The sequence below is a fragment of the Coenobita brevimanus genome, chromosome 22 (assembly GCF_032717465.1).
Source record: "Coenobita brevimanus isolate Jiangsu-jjx chromosome 22, ASM3271746v2, whole genome shotgun sequence".
Classification (NCBI taxonomy): domain Eukaryota; kingdom Metazoa; phylum Arthropoda; class Malacostraca; order Decapoda; family Coenobitidae; genus Coenobita; species Coenobita brevimanus.
The window spans coordinates 40,228,495-40,242,550 of NC_136975.1; the positions used below are offsets into that span (position 1 = coordinate 40,228,495).

The 14,056-nt window shown below is 41.7% G+C and overlaps 1 protein-coding gene across 1 annotated transcript in view; it reads left to right on the top strand.

The window, feature by feature from the left end:
• The first annotated feature begins 11,795 nt into the window (after positions 1–11,795).
• The window catches only part of LOC145392389 (protein FAM76A), a 43,757-nt gene continuing 41,496 nt past the window's right edge, over positions 11,796–14,056 (top strand). Inside the window, exon 1 of the mRNA XM_080266791.1 lies at positions 11,796–11,944. Within this exon, the coding sequence (XP_080122917.1) occupies positions 11,864–11,944 (81 nt within the window). The 5' untranslated portion in view covers positions 11,796–11,863. The remainder of the gene's footprint in view (positions 11,945–14,056) is intronic.

Consider the following 14,056-nt stretch of genomic DNA (forward strand, 5'->3'; position numbering starts at 1 on the left):
CTTTAAAAACATAAAATAATAATAATCGATGCGGAAGACTTGCACTAATCGTAATGGTCCCCTTCAGTTAATAGTAAATACGGAAGACTTTGTAATTATAATTGTGCCACGTTATATGGTGCTGAGTGGGAGGGTGAGGGGAGGGGAGGGGGGATCTTTACCTTTGACTGCAGGTAATGAAAGGTGGGTCATTAAGATCCATATTCACGTTGGCTTACAAGGCCTTCTAACAACTCTTTCTTAGCCATTTTTTATCTCTCAAATGACCGCTTACTTTTCTCTTCCGCGTTTTTCCAGGTTTTTCAATAAGGACATGGTTTGTATAGATGGTGGACGAGATTATAAAAGTACCATATACAGAAGTGATGTGGTATAAGATGATAGCCTGCTAAGGTGAAGAGAGTACGACACTTAAGCCCTGCATTCATCATTAAGATCAAAATGCAGTCTTGTGTTCCTTATATGTCTGTCATTCACTGTCTTGCAATCAGCATATCAGATTGTAGCACCGTGAATGACGCGCATCTTACACCATATGCAAGGAGCTTTTCGTAACGGATCATTTCTTGTTCAAACAATACTATTTTGCTGTATAGATATTATGATTTGTTGTCATATTTGTCGATCCTAACCTTGTTTATTATTGGCCAGTGTATTCGACATGCACCGGGGAATCATCACTGCTCTTGTCGTTACGAGATCCAGAAGCAGAAACGAGAAAATATGAGAACTATTAACAGAGTGCCTAGAGAATGGGTCACGCGCCCATAATAGTATTACGAAGCACTTCTCGTGTGGATCCATTGGCCTGTGAGGTGGAAACAAGAATTTCGAAAGGTTGAATGAGGAGGCGATGAATACACACACACACACACACACACACACACACACACATATATATATATATATATATATATATATATATATATATATATATATATATATATATATATATATATATATATATATATATATATATATATATATATATTGCACATTCTCAAGAATTTAAAGTAAGAATTACATGCCTCGAGCTTAATGCTTGCCTCTTAACCCCTTCTATCGGATCACGTGTTTAGTATCTCCTGACGTTTTTACCCAACTTAGGACAGACTTTTAGCGATGAAGAAGTTAATGCAGGCAATATCCACCTCCTCCAGTTGGAAAAGTCCCTTCTAAACTGAGGAAAATTGTTTAAAGGTGACAATAGGAAGCTAGAGAGGACGTCATTGGATTGAAGAGGTTAACGTTCCCGCCAGCATCAAGGTACGAGATGGTGGTGTCTAGTGTGATGATGGTGGAGGGGGCAGTGTGTGGTGATGATGGTGGTGGAGGAGGCAGAGTGCGGTAATGATGATGGTGGAGGGGGCAGTGTGTGGTGGTGATGGTGGTGGAGGGGGTAGTGTGTGGTGGTGACAGTGGTGGAGGGGACAGTGTGTGGCAGTGGTGGTGGAGGGGGCAGTGTGCGGTGATGGTGGAGCGGGCAGTGTATGGTGGTGATGGTGGATCGAGCTGGTTCAAGTGAAAAACTAAATGCTTCTAACTTAATACTTACCACCAGCATCCAGAAACCGGGTGGTGGTGGCGTGTGCTTATGCTGCTGCTGCTGATGATGATGATGATGATGATGGAGAGTGCAGTGTGTGGAGGTGGAGGGGGGCGGTACTCCCTGGTGGGTCGCGGGGTGGAGCTACCGAGTCACCTGGTGTGGAGGACAGTACCAGCACCGTCATCACTACAGGTACAGTTCAAGTAAAAAATCCGTGGTGCGGTGAGTGGTACAGTATGGCGGACAGGGGTGAGATACAGTACACATATATATTACGATCAATTTTGTGTTGTAACTTTTTTTTTTTTTCCCGAAGAGAGACAAAAGAGAGGATTTTTCCATTCGGTGAAGAAAATAGACATAGAATAATTTTCTTCTCGTTACTGTATTATGATTTTGTAGGAGGAACAGGAGACATGAAAACACTGCACTCTTCATTCTTGGTCCTCCCTGCCAGACCAAATCCCACTTACGACAGGAAACCAATCGTAACTTTGTGAATACTCCTCCATGACAACACTTACAAGTTTCGAATAGTTTAGGGACATTCCGATTTTGCGTTTGCGTGAAGGGACGAGAATAGTCGATGTGAAGCTTGAAGAATACACTTAGGTACAAAATATTAAAATCAACCGTGTTTTGGCATGAAAGTGGTGCATTCTTTGTAATAAAACTATCTGGAATTGTACGGCTTTTGTGTGTGTGTGTGTGTGGAGGGGTAAACTAATACAAAATTCCGTGTGTGTGTGTGTGTGTGTGTGTATTTGCTTATGCTTAGCGTAAACTAAGTACCTTAGTGTAAAAGGCTTTCTTATCATTCTCTCTCTCTCTCTCTCTCTCTCTCTCTCTCTCTCTCTCTCTCAATACCCAAACCAACCTGATCGGCACCGCAAGATCTGTATGGTATGTATAACTCACCCAACAGTGCGGTATGCGGGCGATACAAGCAGGCGTCTCAACCTTCGGAAGCCGTCCTGATGAGAGTGGGCTAGTGGATTCAGGCGACTGGGTGTCTTGTACCTTACTCCATCCCGCCCACACCACCCTACCCACCCTCACAACCACCCACCAGCCCGCCCACTCTGTCTGGACTTTGCAGGTGAGAAAAATATGAAGTTTTAATTAAGGTAGGCGTAAGAAGCAAAATAAAAAGTTAAGGAAGAGGTGCCACGAAGCCTCCTGTCACTTAGAATATTCGTTGGGGTGATGATAATGATGATGATGATTATAGCCCTTTACCACCCTATCCCACCCAACAACTCGCCCACTCGATCTGGACGCTGCAGGTTAGAAACGTAAATAGTTATACTTTAGGTAGTCGTTTAGTTCTCCTTCGCCTATTTGCATGATGGTGGATATGCGTGTGTGGTGTTTTGATTGTGCTTGTGTAACTGAACAAAAATCGGTCTCCTTGTGTGTCCCTCCGCTGAAGTCGGTGTGTCTGTGTCCGTTCATCTGCGTATCGGCGTGTCCGTGTGTGGTGTTTAGACCCAAAGATTATATGGACGTGAAATCGGTAGACTGCAGACCAAAGTTACCCTTCTCATGCAATCCATATTTGGGGAATCAGGAGGAAGCTGACGAAAGCTTGCATAACTACGCGGGGAAGCTGCCCGGTTATATTGATGCCACCACATGAAGGTGTCCCTCTTCAGCAGGCTACATGCCCATTTATCTGGCCTTTATGCATGGTCAAACCAAAGCACTCGGAGTGGAAACTTTGCACGGGAACCTTGAGCTGTACTGTATAAACAGGGTAAGTGACGTGGATATCGAAGATAATCCCATTGAATTGGGAATAATTTTTTGATGTAAGACCATATCCCGGGTGTGTAGCTATAAAACTGAACGGTCCAGCTAACTCAGATTTCACATATTTCAAGACAGCCACACCTTTTACTACTTGGTGATCATGTCATCTCGGAATATATCCTTGCCATATTGTTAGAATTGTTGCTTAACCCCAGTCTGTCTGGCCAAGCAGACCCATCGACCACAGGTAAGCATTTGCTTCTGTGGGGCCGTCTTATAGATCTTATAGATAGAGTACAGCACATACACAGTGTAGGGATCCGTGGCCCCCTTGTGGTAGGCAGCTCCTCAGCAGGGTCGGACCAGGGTCTTTCCCACGGCAGGGCGCAGGGAAATTTGAAGAAGTTTGGCTCCCGGCTGGGATGCCCAGCCTCACCTCGTGTAGGCCTCTTGACAACGCCCTTTTCTCATATAATATTATTAAGCATAGTAAACACAAGTCAAAAATTGTCAGCCTGTTGTATGGTGGCTATTGTCTATAGTACTTTACTTCCGGTTTGGATCTAAAGTTTTGCTGGCCCTTGGCTTGAAGAGTTGGGTCAGGTGAAGCCGGAAGAGATTTGGTTGAATTTGATCAAGTTAATTCAGGCTGAGTTAGAATTGGTTTGATAAGGTTAAGTGAGATCAGCTTTGGTTAGGTTTGGCTTTGTTTGGTTAAGGAAAGTTAGACAAGATTGGATTAGATACCCTAACACAGGTTTAGGTTGTCTGACTGTAGTTTTTGTTTTTTCAGACTAAGGAAGAAACCAAAACCTTCACCTCACCAACAACTGTTACAGCTCCTACAGTTGCAGCAACAACTGTTGCAAGTACAGCCTTTACTTCATCTACAACCATCAGCTCAACCATAGCCTCAACTACAACCCCCACCTCCCCAGTGACCACAGCTACAACTCCCACCTCCCCCTCAACCACAAGTACAACTCCCACCTCACCTACAGCTACCACCTCGGCCACATTTACATCTTCTGCACCACCAGCAACCACAGCAACTGCTACCACGTTCCCTACAACCTCCGCAGCTCCTACAACAACCATATTTACCACATCCTCTTCAGTTCCAGCCGCTACATCAGAAGTAACTACCACACAGACAGCTCCTACAGCAACCACATCCCCTACCGTTCCAACTACCACAGCAGCCACCGCAACCCCTACAACCATTACAAGCACAGTCCCTACAGCAACCACAACCCTACCACCTACCACAACAACCACAACTCCACCACCTACCACAACAACCACAACTCCACCACCTACCACAACAACCACAACTCCACCACCTACCACAACAACCACAACTCCACCACCTACCACAACAACCACAACTCCACCACCTACCACAACAACCACAACTCCACCACCTACCACAACAACCGCAACTCTGCCACCTACCACAGCTCCTACAACTACAACCACCACCACAGCAAAGGCAGGTAGGTGTTCAAAAGGGGAAGCCAACAGTATGCATTCACAGTATCGAAAATAAACGTTCTTGCGCCAACAACTAGTCGACAGTTAACAGATCAACTCAAATACTCTGATCCTCGCTTCTAGAATGGTGCAGTTCGATAAGAGAGGAGGAAAAATCATGAATAAGAACCGATACTGAGCATTCTACATTGAGAAAATGTATGTACAGTACAAACAACATCAAGTTTACAGGCCACAAATCAGCTCAATTACTCCTATTCCCGCTTCTGTAATTCTGTTCTTTGGCCAAAAAAGGACGAATATCTGTTTTGACGTTTTTAAATTGCCTTGGCAAATTTGGAAGTCCTTAGGAGTGAGATGTGAATGCTAGGAAAGATGTTTGTTCAGCCAGAGTTGTTTACATGTATTTCCCGTGCTTTCTGCTTCGTCACATCGTATGTTTACTTCGTCATTGCTGGCTTAGAATTTGTTTAGTGCAGAGTCGGCTTATTTGGGATGTAATATGTCTTCCTGGTACAGTGTATTTGGTCAGTATAATGACTGTGTTTCTTTGTATAATTGAACAAATAACGAATATTTGGAGTTCATACATGTTGAGCTACTTGTAAATAGGTATTGTGAACTGTTCTCACCCTTTGATACCCAAGGAGTGGGTCTCTCTCTCTCTCTCTCTCTCTCTCTCTCTCTCTCTCTGTCAATAACGTATTCTATATTTTATTTTTGCTGCCTCCAGATGATACGTAACTTTCGCTAATCCTTACGACAAAGGATCATCCCTTAATCTGATGACTCTGCTTAGTGTGCCTTAATGCTTTGGCCAGGAAGCAAGTAATTTTGTGGAGAGAGAGAGAGAGAGAGAGAGAGAGAGAGATTCAACTCAAACTACTTATCCTGCCTTCATGTTGTGGCCGTGCAGGAAATGACGTGGTCTACCCTGGCGACGCCTGTGACGAAAATGGAAAGTTTTACCTCCACCCCAGCGACTGCACCAAGTGAGTTTCGTTTATTTATATATGCTTAGTATTTATTTATTTATTTATGACGCTGCCTTACGACTTTATTAAACTCCGAAAAGACCTCTGGAACTGAAGGCGTTTAATGTAAAAATGACCAGTCGCCTTTCCCTTACTGTTTTATATGAACAGTAAACCTCAACCTCTTATCCGAAGACCTGTTTTTATAATTTATTTGTGTTTTCATTTGTCAACATCATTCAGATCAGGATGGACGGCTGGCAATAAAGGGTTTAATAAAGGCTATATTTAACCCTTCCAGTTCTAAGGCGAACGAAAAATCGTCTGGGAATAGTAGCAGTAGCAGTAGATACATCCACAGTTTCATCTGATATGTAAACACAGTGGACTGCTGCCTTATGCTGGTCTCCCGTTCCTTTTGGATTTGAGGTATAGGAAAGTAGTTGAGGGGTGTTGGTATAACCAGGTAGTTGGGCGACCTGGTTATATCGGTACAAAAAAGAAAAAAAAAGAAAAAGTATCACATGAAGGCGTTCCTCTTCAGCACCCTAGAAATAACGACAAAGGTATACAAAAGACGTCACCGCACTGAAGGGGTTAAGCAAACAGCCCTTATTAACCCCTTGAGACCGATGGCATATTTATGTTTATTTCCAGACGATTTCATGCATTTTTATTTCCAGACTATTTCATTTATTTTAGGAGCGACCTTTTGCTGTGAAGCGGTTAGGGGTTGAGTCATTATTGCCCTTTCGCTCTTGTGTTAAAACCTTAATACAATATTTGGATTTAAGATTTGTATTTTTTCATGGGATTTAAGCCTTTCTGTAATGGATTTGAATAGAGCTGATGCAGTGTTGACGTGTGTGTGTGTGTGTGTTTACTGTATTTAATATATGTGTTTTGCAGGTACTTGTGGTGTGATCATACAGTTGTCGTCGAGATGTCGTGTGGAGCTTCAACACTGTACTGGCAACACTCCATCTCGACCTGTAACCACGACTATCTCGTCACTGAACCTTGCACCTCTCTGTAAACACACACACACACACACACACACACACACACACACACACACACACACACACACACACACACACACACACACATTGCTGGAACTTTGCAACACACATACATTTTAAAGGTAAACGAAAAAACAGTGGGCAGATGGCTTGGGGCGTTCTATCACGGTGTTCACGTTCGTAACTTGCGTGTAACTTCGTATCTTCGTGTAACATCGTAACTTCGTAACCTGCATGTAGGCCTTTGAGTCGGTGATGGTTTATTCATTCCCAATCCTGAGATGCTAAGTCACTCTGCATCATCCAGGATACCACGGTTGCCTCCTCAAGGTATTACCCTACATATTAATTTTACCTGCCACTTGTTCATTTTACCTATTACCTGTTCATTTTACCTGCCACTTGTTCATTCTACCTGCCACTTGTTCATTTTAGCTGTCACTTGTTCGTGTTACCTGTCACTTGTTCGTGTTACCTGTCACTAGTTCATTTTACCTACCATTTGTTCATATTACCTGTCACTTGTCAACGCACAAAGGGTGGATGGACACCTGAGACGAGTGGAGCCAGCTACATGCACCTGGATTCAAAACCTGGTACTGTCATGCTAGCAACCTCATTTAAACCGTTAATCAAGATAGTTTTTAACCCTTTGCGGAACAGGGCGTCATTTCTAGTGTATGCTTGCTGCTACCAGATGATCTTAGTCAGCCTGAGCGTACTAGTAAAGGAGTTATTGATGGTTACATTTCTCTTCTCTAGTTCACCCATCTCCTGAACAAAGTGAAATCTTTTGGAGACAGCAAAAATGAACTGGAAAAAGTGAAATAATAAAGGCGGTGTGTTTCTCCAGTCTGAATAGAATCGTGTGACGTTAGCCATAATAAAATACAAAACTGGCGTGTTGCATCCAGAGGGTTGATGTACTATATGTAAATGATATGTAATGTCGCTGAACAAAATCGTCTGACGGTATCCTTAATAAAATACGAAGTTCGCATTTGACATTTAATATGTTAATATGTTTTGTGCAAATGATGTGTACTGCAGCTGAATAAAGGTGTATGACATTAGTTTTTGATAAAAGACAATGTTAGTAGCTCAATATGATGTATACCAGTGATCCTTGTCTTATTCCACCTAATTGTAGTGATGAATGTGCGTTGGTTCTTTATTATCTAACAACTTTAATGCTAGGTCGGAGTTTCATGAATACGATGAACATTTGTTGTGAGATGGGGATGAGTCGTTTTGGTTACTAGTTAGATCAATCCTCCAATCTACACTTGGCGATCAACTGAGCTGAAAGGGGTTAGGGATCATCGTCAGTTAAAGAATAAATAGTAAAAACTGTATAATCGGCACAAACTTACGATCAATTTTTCGTTGTAACTCGGAGCTTAGATCCATATATATATATATATATATATATATATATATATATATATATATATATATATATATATATATATATATATATATATATATATAATGTAACTGTGTTTTTGGGAAGGACAAGGAGAGTAGAATCCAGAATCTTCCCATGTCTCATGTTCTTCCTGCAGACAGTTTCCAATAACAACATAGGATTGGTCAAAAATTTGCTTGTGAATCTCTGCTATGTTTCGTTTTTCCAGGAAGGACAAGGGGCATAGTGCACAGAATCTTCCCATATCTCTCGTTCTTCCTGCAGATTTGTTTCACAAGGATAGAAATGGACACAAATCATCCTATGTCTCTTTTTCTATTTGCTGATCACTGAGGAATGGTGATAATAAGTTCATTAAGTCAACAAGAATGCGACCCTATAAGTTCACGAAAAAAGGTGGAAGTGGGAAATAGTTCCACAGCTGATACTTTTCATTTTTTTTTTTCATTAGATTATTGCGTTTATAAAGACCAGATGGTTTAATACCAAAGAGATGGCCATAAACGATATTCTTCTCCAATTCACCCTGTCCTCTGTCATCAGGTTGCCGTCTCTCCAACTCATACCCCTCATTTATATTCCCTGTCATCCCATCTCCATCTCATCCTCATAGTCTGACAATTAACATAAGTAATTCTGTGGTGTTCAAATATCTAACGTAATAATCCCATACCTTAAGTAAAATGGCACGGTTACTCATCTTTTACTCAGTTAGCGTCGAAATATATCTGTGTACATAATTGTTCACGAAAATGTCCGAGCCAGTACAAAATCCAGAATATACTGCAGCAGGCACAATGCGGTGGGTCACAGGAAGACTGGAAAGTGGCAGACTGAATAGTGAAGGAAGCCTAAAGTTCAACACATTGCAGTCTACTTAGCAATGATGTTTTGAAAATGTGTGTGTGTGTGTGTGTGTGTGTGTGTGTGTGTGTGTGTGTGTGTGTGTGTGTGTGTGCGAGGAGAGAGAGAGAGATACTGGATTAATAGCAGTAACTTAAGTTTTAAGGTGTCAGATTCTTTGATGACCTCATAAATGTACAATAATCTCTCCAATAGTTACTTTGATACGAGGGAGTGCCGATATAACAATGCATAGCCTATACTCTAACTTGACAGACATCCCTAACCCTTTCCAGCTCCATGGAACACCAGATGTAGTCAGTTTGAAGAGTTTATTTAATTAGTAACTATGGAGACTCATACCTACCTCATAACTAAGGTTCACTGATTTATGCAAGCACGACTCACTATTATTTGAGAGTGATCCATTTCCCACAGATGAAAACATACCAATTATAAATATTTCAATGGTGATTGTGTGTAACCCTCCTTCACCCCGGGGGTTCTTAGAGTAAAATCGTCTAGCTTTTTAATCAGGATTAAGCAGTACGTCCCCGTATTCGGTTAAGCCATGATACTGCTGTTTGTAAAAAGAAAGAAAAAAAAAAAAAAGGACAAGGAAACAAAAGAAAGGAAAATAAGTTGATATTATGACCGGGAAGTTTGCCAAGAATAAAGAAAGTGGCCACCTAAGCCAAAATAAGTGCCCACCCTAGTTCTTACGGTGGTGTTGGTGGTGGTCCCAGGCTTATTTGAAGTGTCATCTGGTTGGAGTGCAGGCTGGAGTTGCCATTCTGCAATCCACCATCCTCCTTTCGGATAGGGAGGGGGTTGAGAGACGTTTATACAACCAGACAGTGGAGCCGTCCAGTTATATCGGTGCCATTATGTGAAGACCTCCCTTACCAGTTGCACCCACCCCTGTGCCGGAGGTAGATATTGGCTGCAGTATAATTCTTTTATGATAGCATTGACCCTCCACTTCAGTGACGCATTTATCATTTGTTATTGGTACCTCCACATATTTTCATTCAGCCTAGGTTAGACCTCATGATGAAAGGGTTAATGAAGGCTATGTCAAACAGCTCCTCCTCGAAAATTCTTCCATTAACTGAATAATTTTGTCTGGGTGTAGCAAGGAATATCTCTTTAATGAGTCGTCATCGGATTGACTGGGTTAATGCGAGTGTGATGAGACTGACTTATTACTGTACACGCACTGCAGTGGTTAGGTAATGTTTTTGCGTGTCAGTGTCTGTTTTTCTGGTTGGGCTCTAACTTGTGAAAATCTACCTAAGCCGATCCAACTTTTTTTCTGTGGCTTGTGTTAGCTGCTGACCATACCTAGGTTAAACCTGTACAGTATATGGAGGTCATGAGAAAAGGCAAGGTCACTACTTAAAAAGGGGGGGGGGGTGGAGTCCATCTTCACTGAGGCATTCTGTATAGTGGATGCGCGCTTAAATGATAGCTTTCCTCAAAACTTTGGTCAAGACAAGAATGTGTTGTCACCTTAAATGCTTAAAATATGAAAATGTAGATGATGTGTATTTGGTATTTACACGGAACTAGGCCATTCCCAAAACTCAAATACTAGGCTGTGGTTGCATGAAACTGGATGATGCACGTAGGAATGAGTCTCCTTGGTTACTAGTAGATTATCCTTCCAGCCTAACTATATTTGCCCATGAACTAACCTGCACATGTGTTACGGATCTTTGCTAGGTGACAATAAAGGCGCAATAGCAAAGGAGAGGGAGGAACAAAGCTTCCACGGGAGAGCAATCATAGGTGGTTTCGGGATTAAACACGCTTGCAGAAGAAACATTCGGAAGGATGTAAATCAGACTGTGACCCTACAGTAACCCATCACACCCGTATGTGAGGCTTGTTCCGTGTCCCCTCCTAGCCGCGTCCATCACGGGAGGAAGAGGAGGTGTGATGTAAGATTTCAAGTTAGAGAACAGGACAAAGTGGGAAATGTGTGAGGAAGTAAAGAATTTCGTAAGTATATAGAAAATGAGAAAGTAAGGAGATAAGGAAGTTTAGAAAAAGCAAAGGAAATCTGAACACATGAAAAGTAGAGGTCCGGCGAAAACCAGTTTTAGTTTAAGAGGATGACTATGGCCAAAATGCTGATGGGGAAGTGGAAGTTCGGGAAAAAGTAGTTGCAAGCGCTCCAACTAGTCCTACCAGAGAGGTGGGTCTTTCTCACATTTTATGGTAGTGTTTGGATACAGGATCATACAGATTTAGTTAGAAATAACAGGCAGAGACGATGAGTCGTGTTGGAAAGCGCCACAGGAGAGGATCGTGAAGGTAGGATTTGTTAACCATTTCCTATCAAGTACCACTTCACAGGGAATACGATTTTGGACATAACATAATTTTATGTCAAGATGTGGATTGAAATTTCGAGTCTGCGTGTTTAGTGAAATTTTGAAAGAGGCGCCATAGTAAATTCTATTGGCAATCGTGTTTAAATGCCGACGGTAAAGTTGGTATTCCTGCCTTCAGTTGTCTATTCACTTTCTGTGATTTAATAATGCATGATGTATTTAGCCTGTCGAGAAGTTTTACATTGATCAGTTTACTGTTTATGGCTCACTGTAATCGTAGTAAGGATAAAAATGAAATGAAACCGGATTCCTCTTTGTAATTAAAAGGCGTGTGGCATCGAGAGACCACTGACGCCATCCTGTCAGTTATTGTGGCCGTGTGTTGTATGGAGGTTTAACGGCTCCTTTCTCCACAAAACCAGTTTCAGTTTTTCTCCAGGGTGCACTGATACCCGTAAGCAATGTCGGCCTTGTTCGCCTGCTCACGGTGCTTCAGTAGACACCCGTTTGAGGAGCTCTCACAGGGGCAGCAGCTGTGTAAGGTAAGGCAAAGCCAGGCATCATCCACTCCGGTGGCGTACTTACTGCTGGCTTGACCCTATTTACTTTTCCCCCTTTATTTCCAGTGGCTTTCACTTCAATAGTCATGCTCCTTAATTGGTTGGTTTTGTGTGGAATAGGGAGAGTGAAGATTGAGGTACCCTGATTTTTACCCCCACACCTGCCTTGTTTACAACCTTGCTTTCTGTGTACACTGACGAACATCCTTATTACGAAATTCGAGAAATTAACCCCCCTTCCACTTTCCCCAATGAGTCTACCGGTAGGATATTTTTTCGGTTTCATTCCATAATTGTGTTTGAATGAACCTGTATCATAGGTGTTATTGATTTTCAGGGTAAGTATTGTATGGTAAGGGAATGTTCGAATGAGAGACCTGTAAGTTAGACAGTGCTTTATATTGTTGAGTGGGTATTATTGTGCTTTCTGACAACACTTTCAATTTCTGTAGGTTAGATACTTTGCCTTTTGGTTAATTCAGTTTTGTTCAGGTGTGATTTTAGGTTGACAGAATTGTTTTTCCAATGGGTTTTGTTGTGTTTCTTATGAATTACCACCTTCGTTCCTACTGGGAGTTGGTAGTTTCTCTAGTTTCTAATTAACCCCATATTTTCTGTGATCTTCAAAGCCCTCCCCACTGTAGAGGAGTTTTAAGATTGATGGGGGATTGAAATAGTGTCTGAGAAACTACTGATTTCCTGTATAAATAAAGGTCAGATTCGTCTGTAACACAAAAAAGGCCATCGGAAGTATATAAATGTCTGAAACGGCAGATTTACTTTTGATTGAACTTGTGGATTGAAACTGAATACCGGTACCGTAAATGTTTACAGAACCATAACACTCGATTCATAAGAAATAATAATATGAATCAGTTCATTGCATGGTTTCAAATCATCTTTCCACTGAAGTTTCTTCCACAAATAAAAAGTATAACTGAGATTGTGAGGTCTTCAGTGTACGGTACTGTAGGGTTGAGGCTTGTAAACAGTAATGCCAGCCTAGGCTTTTTTTTTTTTTACTTCCCAATATTAAAGATAAACAAAGAATTTACTTCAGGCCATTGTAGTCATTTACCTACCCAAATGCCACTTAACCTAATGTAGATCCATGTCATTCAAGCCTGATTGTGACGAATTTCCACTCATTGAGAGTTGTTGGCAGATTCCATCTTCACTAATTTCAGATTTGAGAACACATGACAGACCCACTTCCAGCCCTATGATTGGCTGAATCAAAACCATAATGCCCTAGTGAAAAGAAAAACTTATCGCCAGCAACCATAATGCAGCACCAAGAAATGAAATAGATCACCTTTAATGGACAGAACATGCAAACAGCCAGCACAGCCATACATCAGAGACTCCACAATATCTCACTTATTTTTAAATTTGCGGAGAAATGTCATAAAAGAATGTTGATAGGAAACTGCAGTGAACTGACTCATGTTACTATGCCTTCGGAATTTGGTGTCATGGTTTTGTAAACATTAGCTATGCCTGAATTTTACTAAGTTAACCTAGGTGATCTTGGTTATCACTGATTGACTAAGACCAAGCTCGGGCTTAATCATGCTCCCTTCTGCTGCTTGATTGTTTGATTCTAGGATGGTTGACAGAGAGCAGCATGATTGGAAATAATGAGATAGATAGATGGGGGAGCATGATCAGAAATCACTTTAAACTAGCTGTTGCAAGATGCAGATTCAAATGCCATGCTTACGGAAGTAATTTTCAGGACAAACATGAAATCCCTAAAAAGGTATGTTTCTGAAGGAAATGCTATAGAGAACCCCCCCCCCCCATATGATGAGAAAATATCATAGATCATACCTTACAGTTCTAGCATCTACTTGCCCCCAGCAACCATGACTTCCCTTTAAACATGCAAGCATGTTGGAGCCTTTAAGAACGAAAACACACAGTGAGGAAAAAAACAAAATGTACAGCCATTATGAGCCAGACTACAGAATTACCAAGTAGCTTTAATGGCTGTCAGAGGTTAGGACCAAAGAATCACCAGATCAGAGCCAATGGACATGACTTTCTTGTGTAGGTTGGGTTCTGGTAGGTTTTGTATCTGTAGCCTAATGC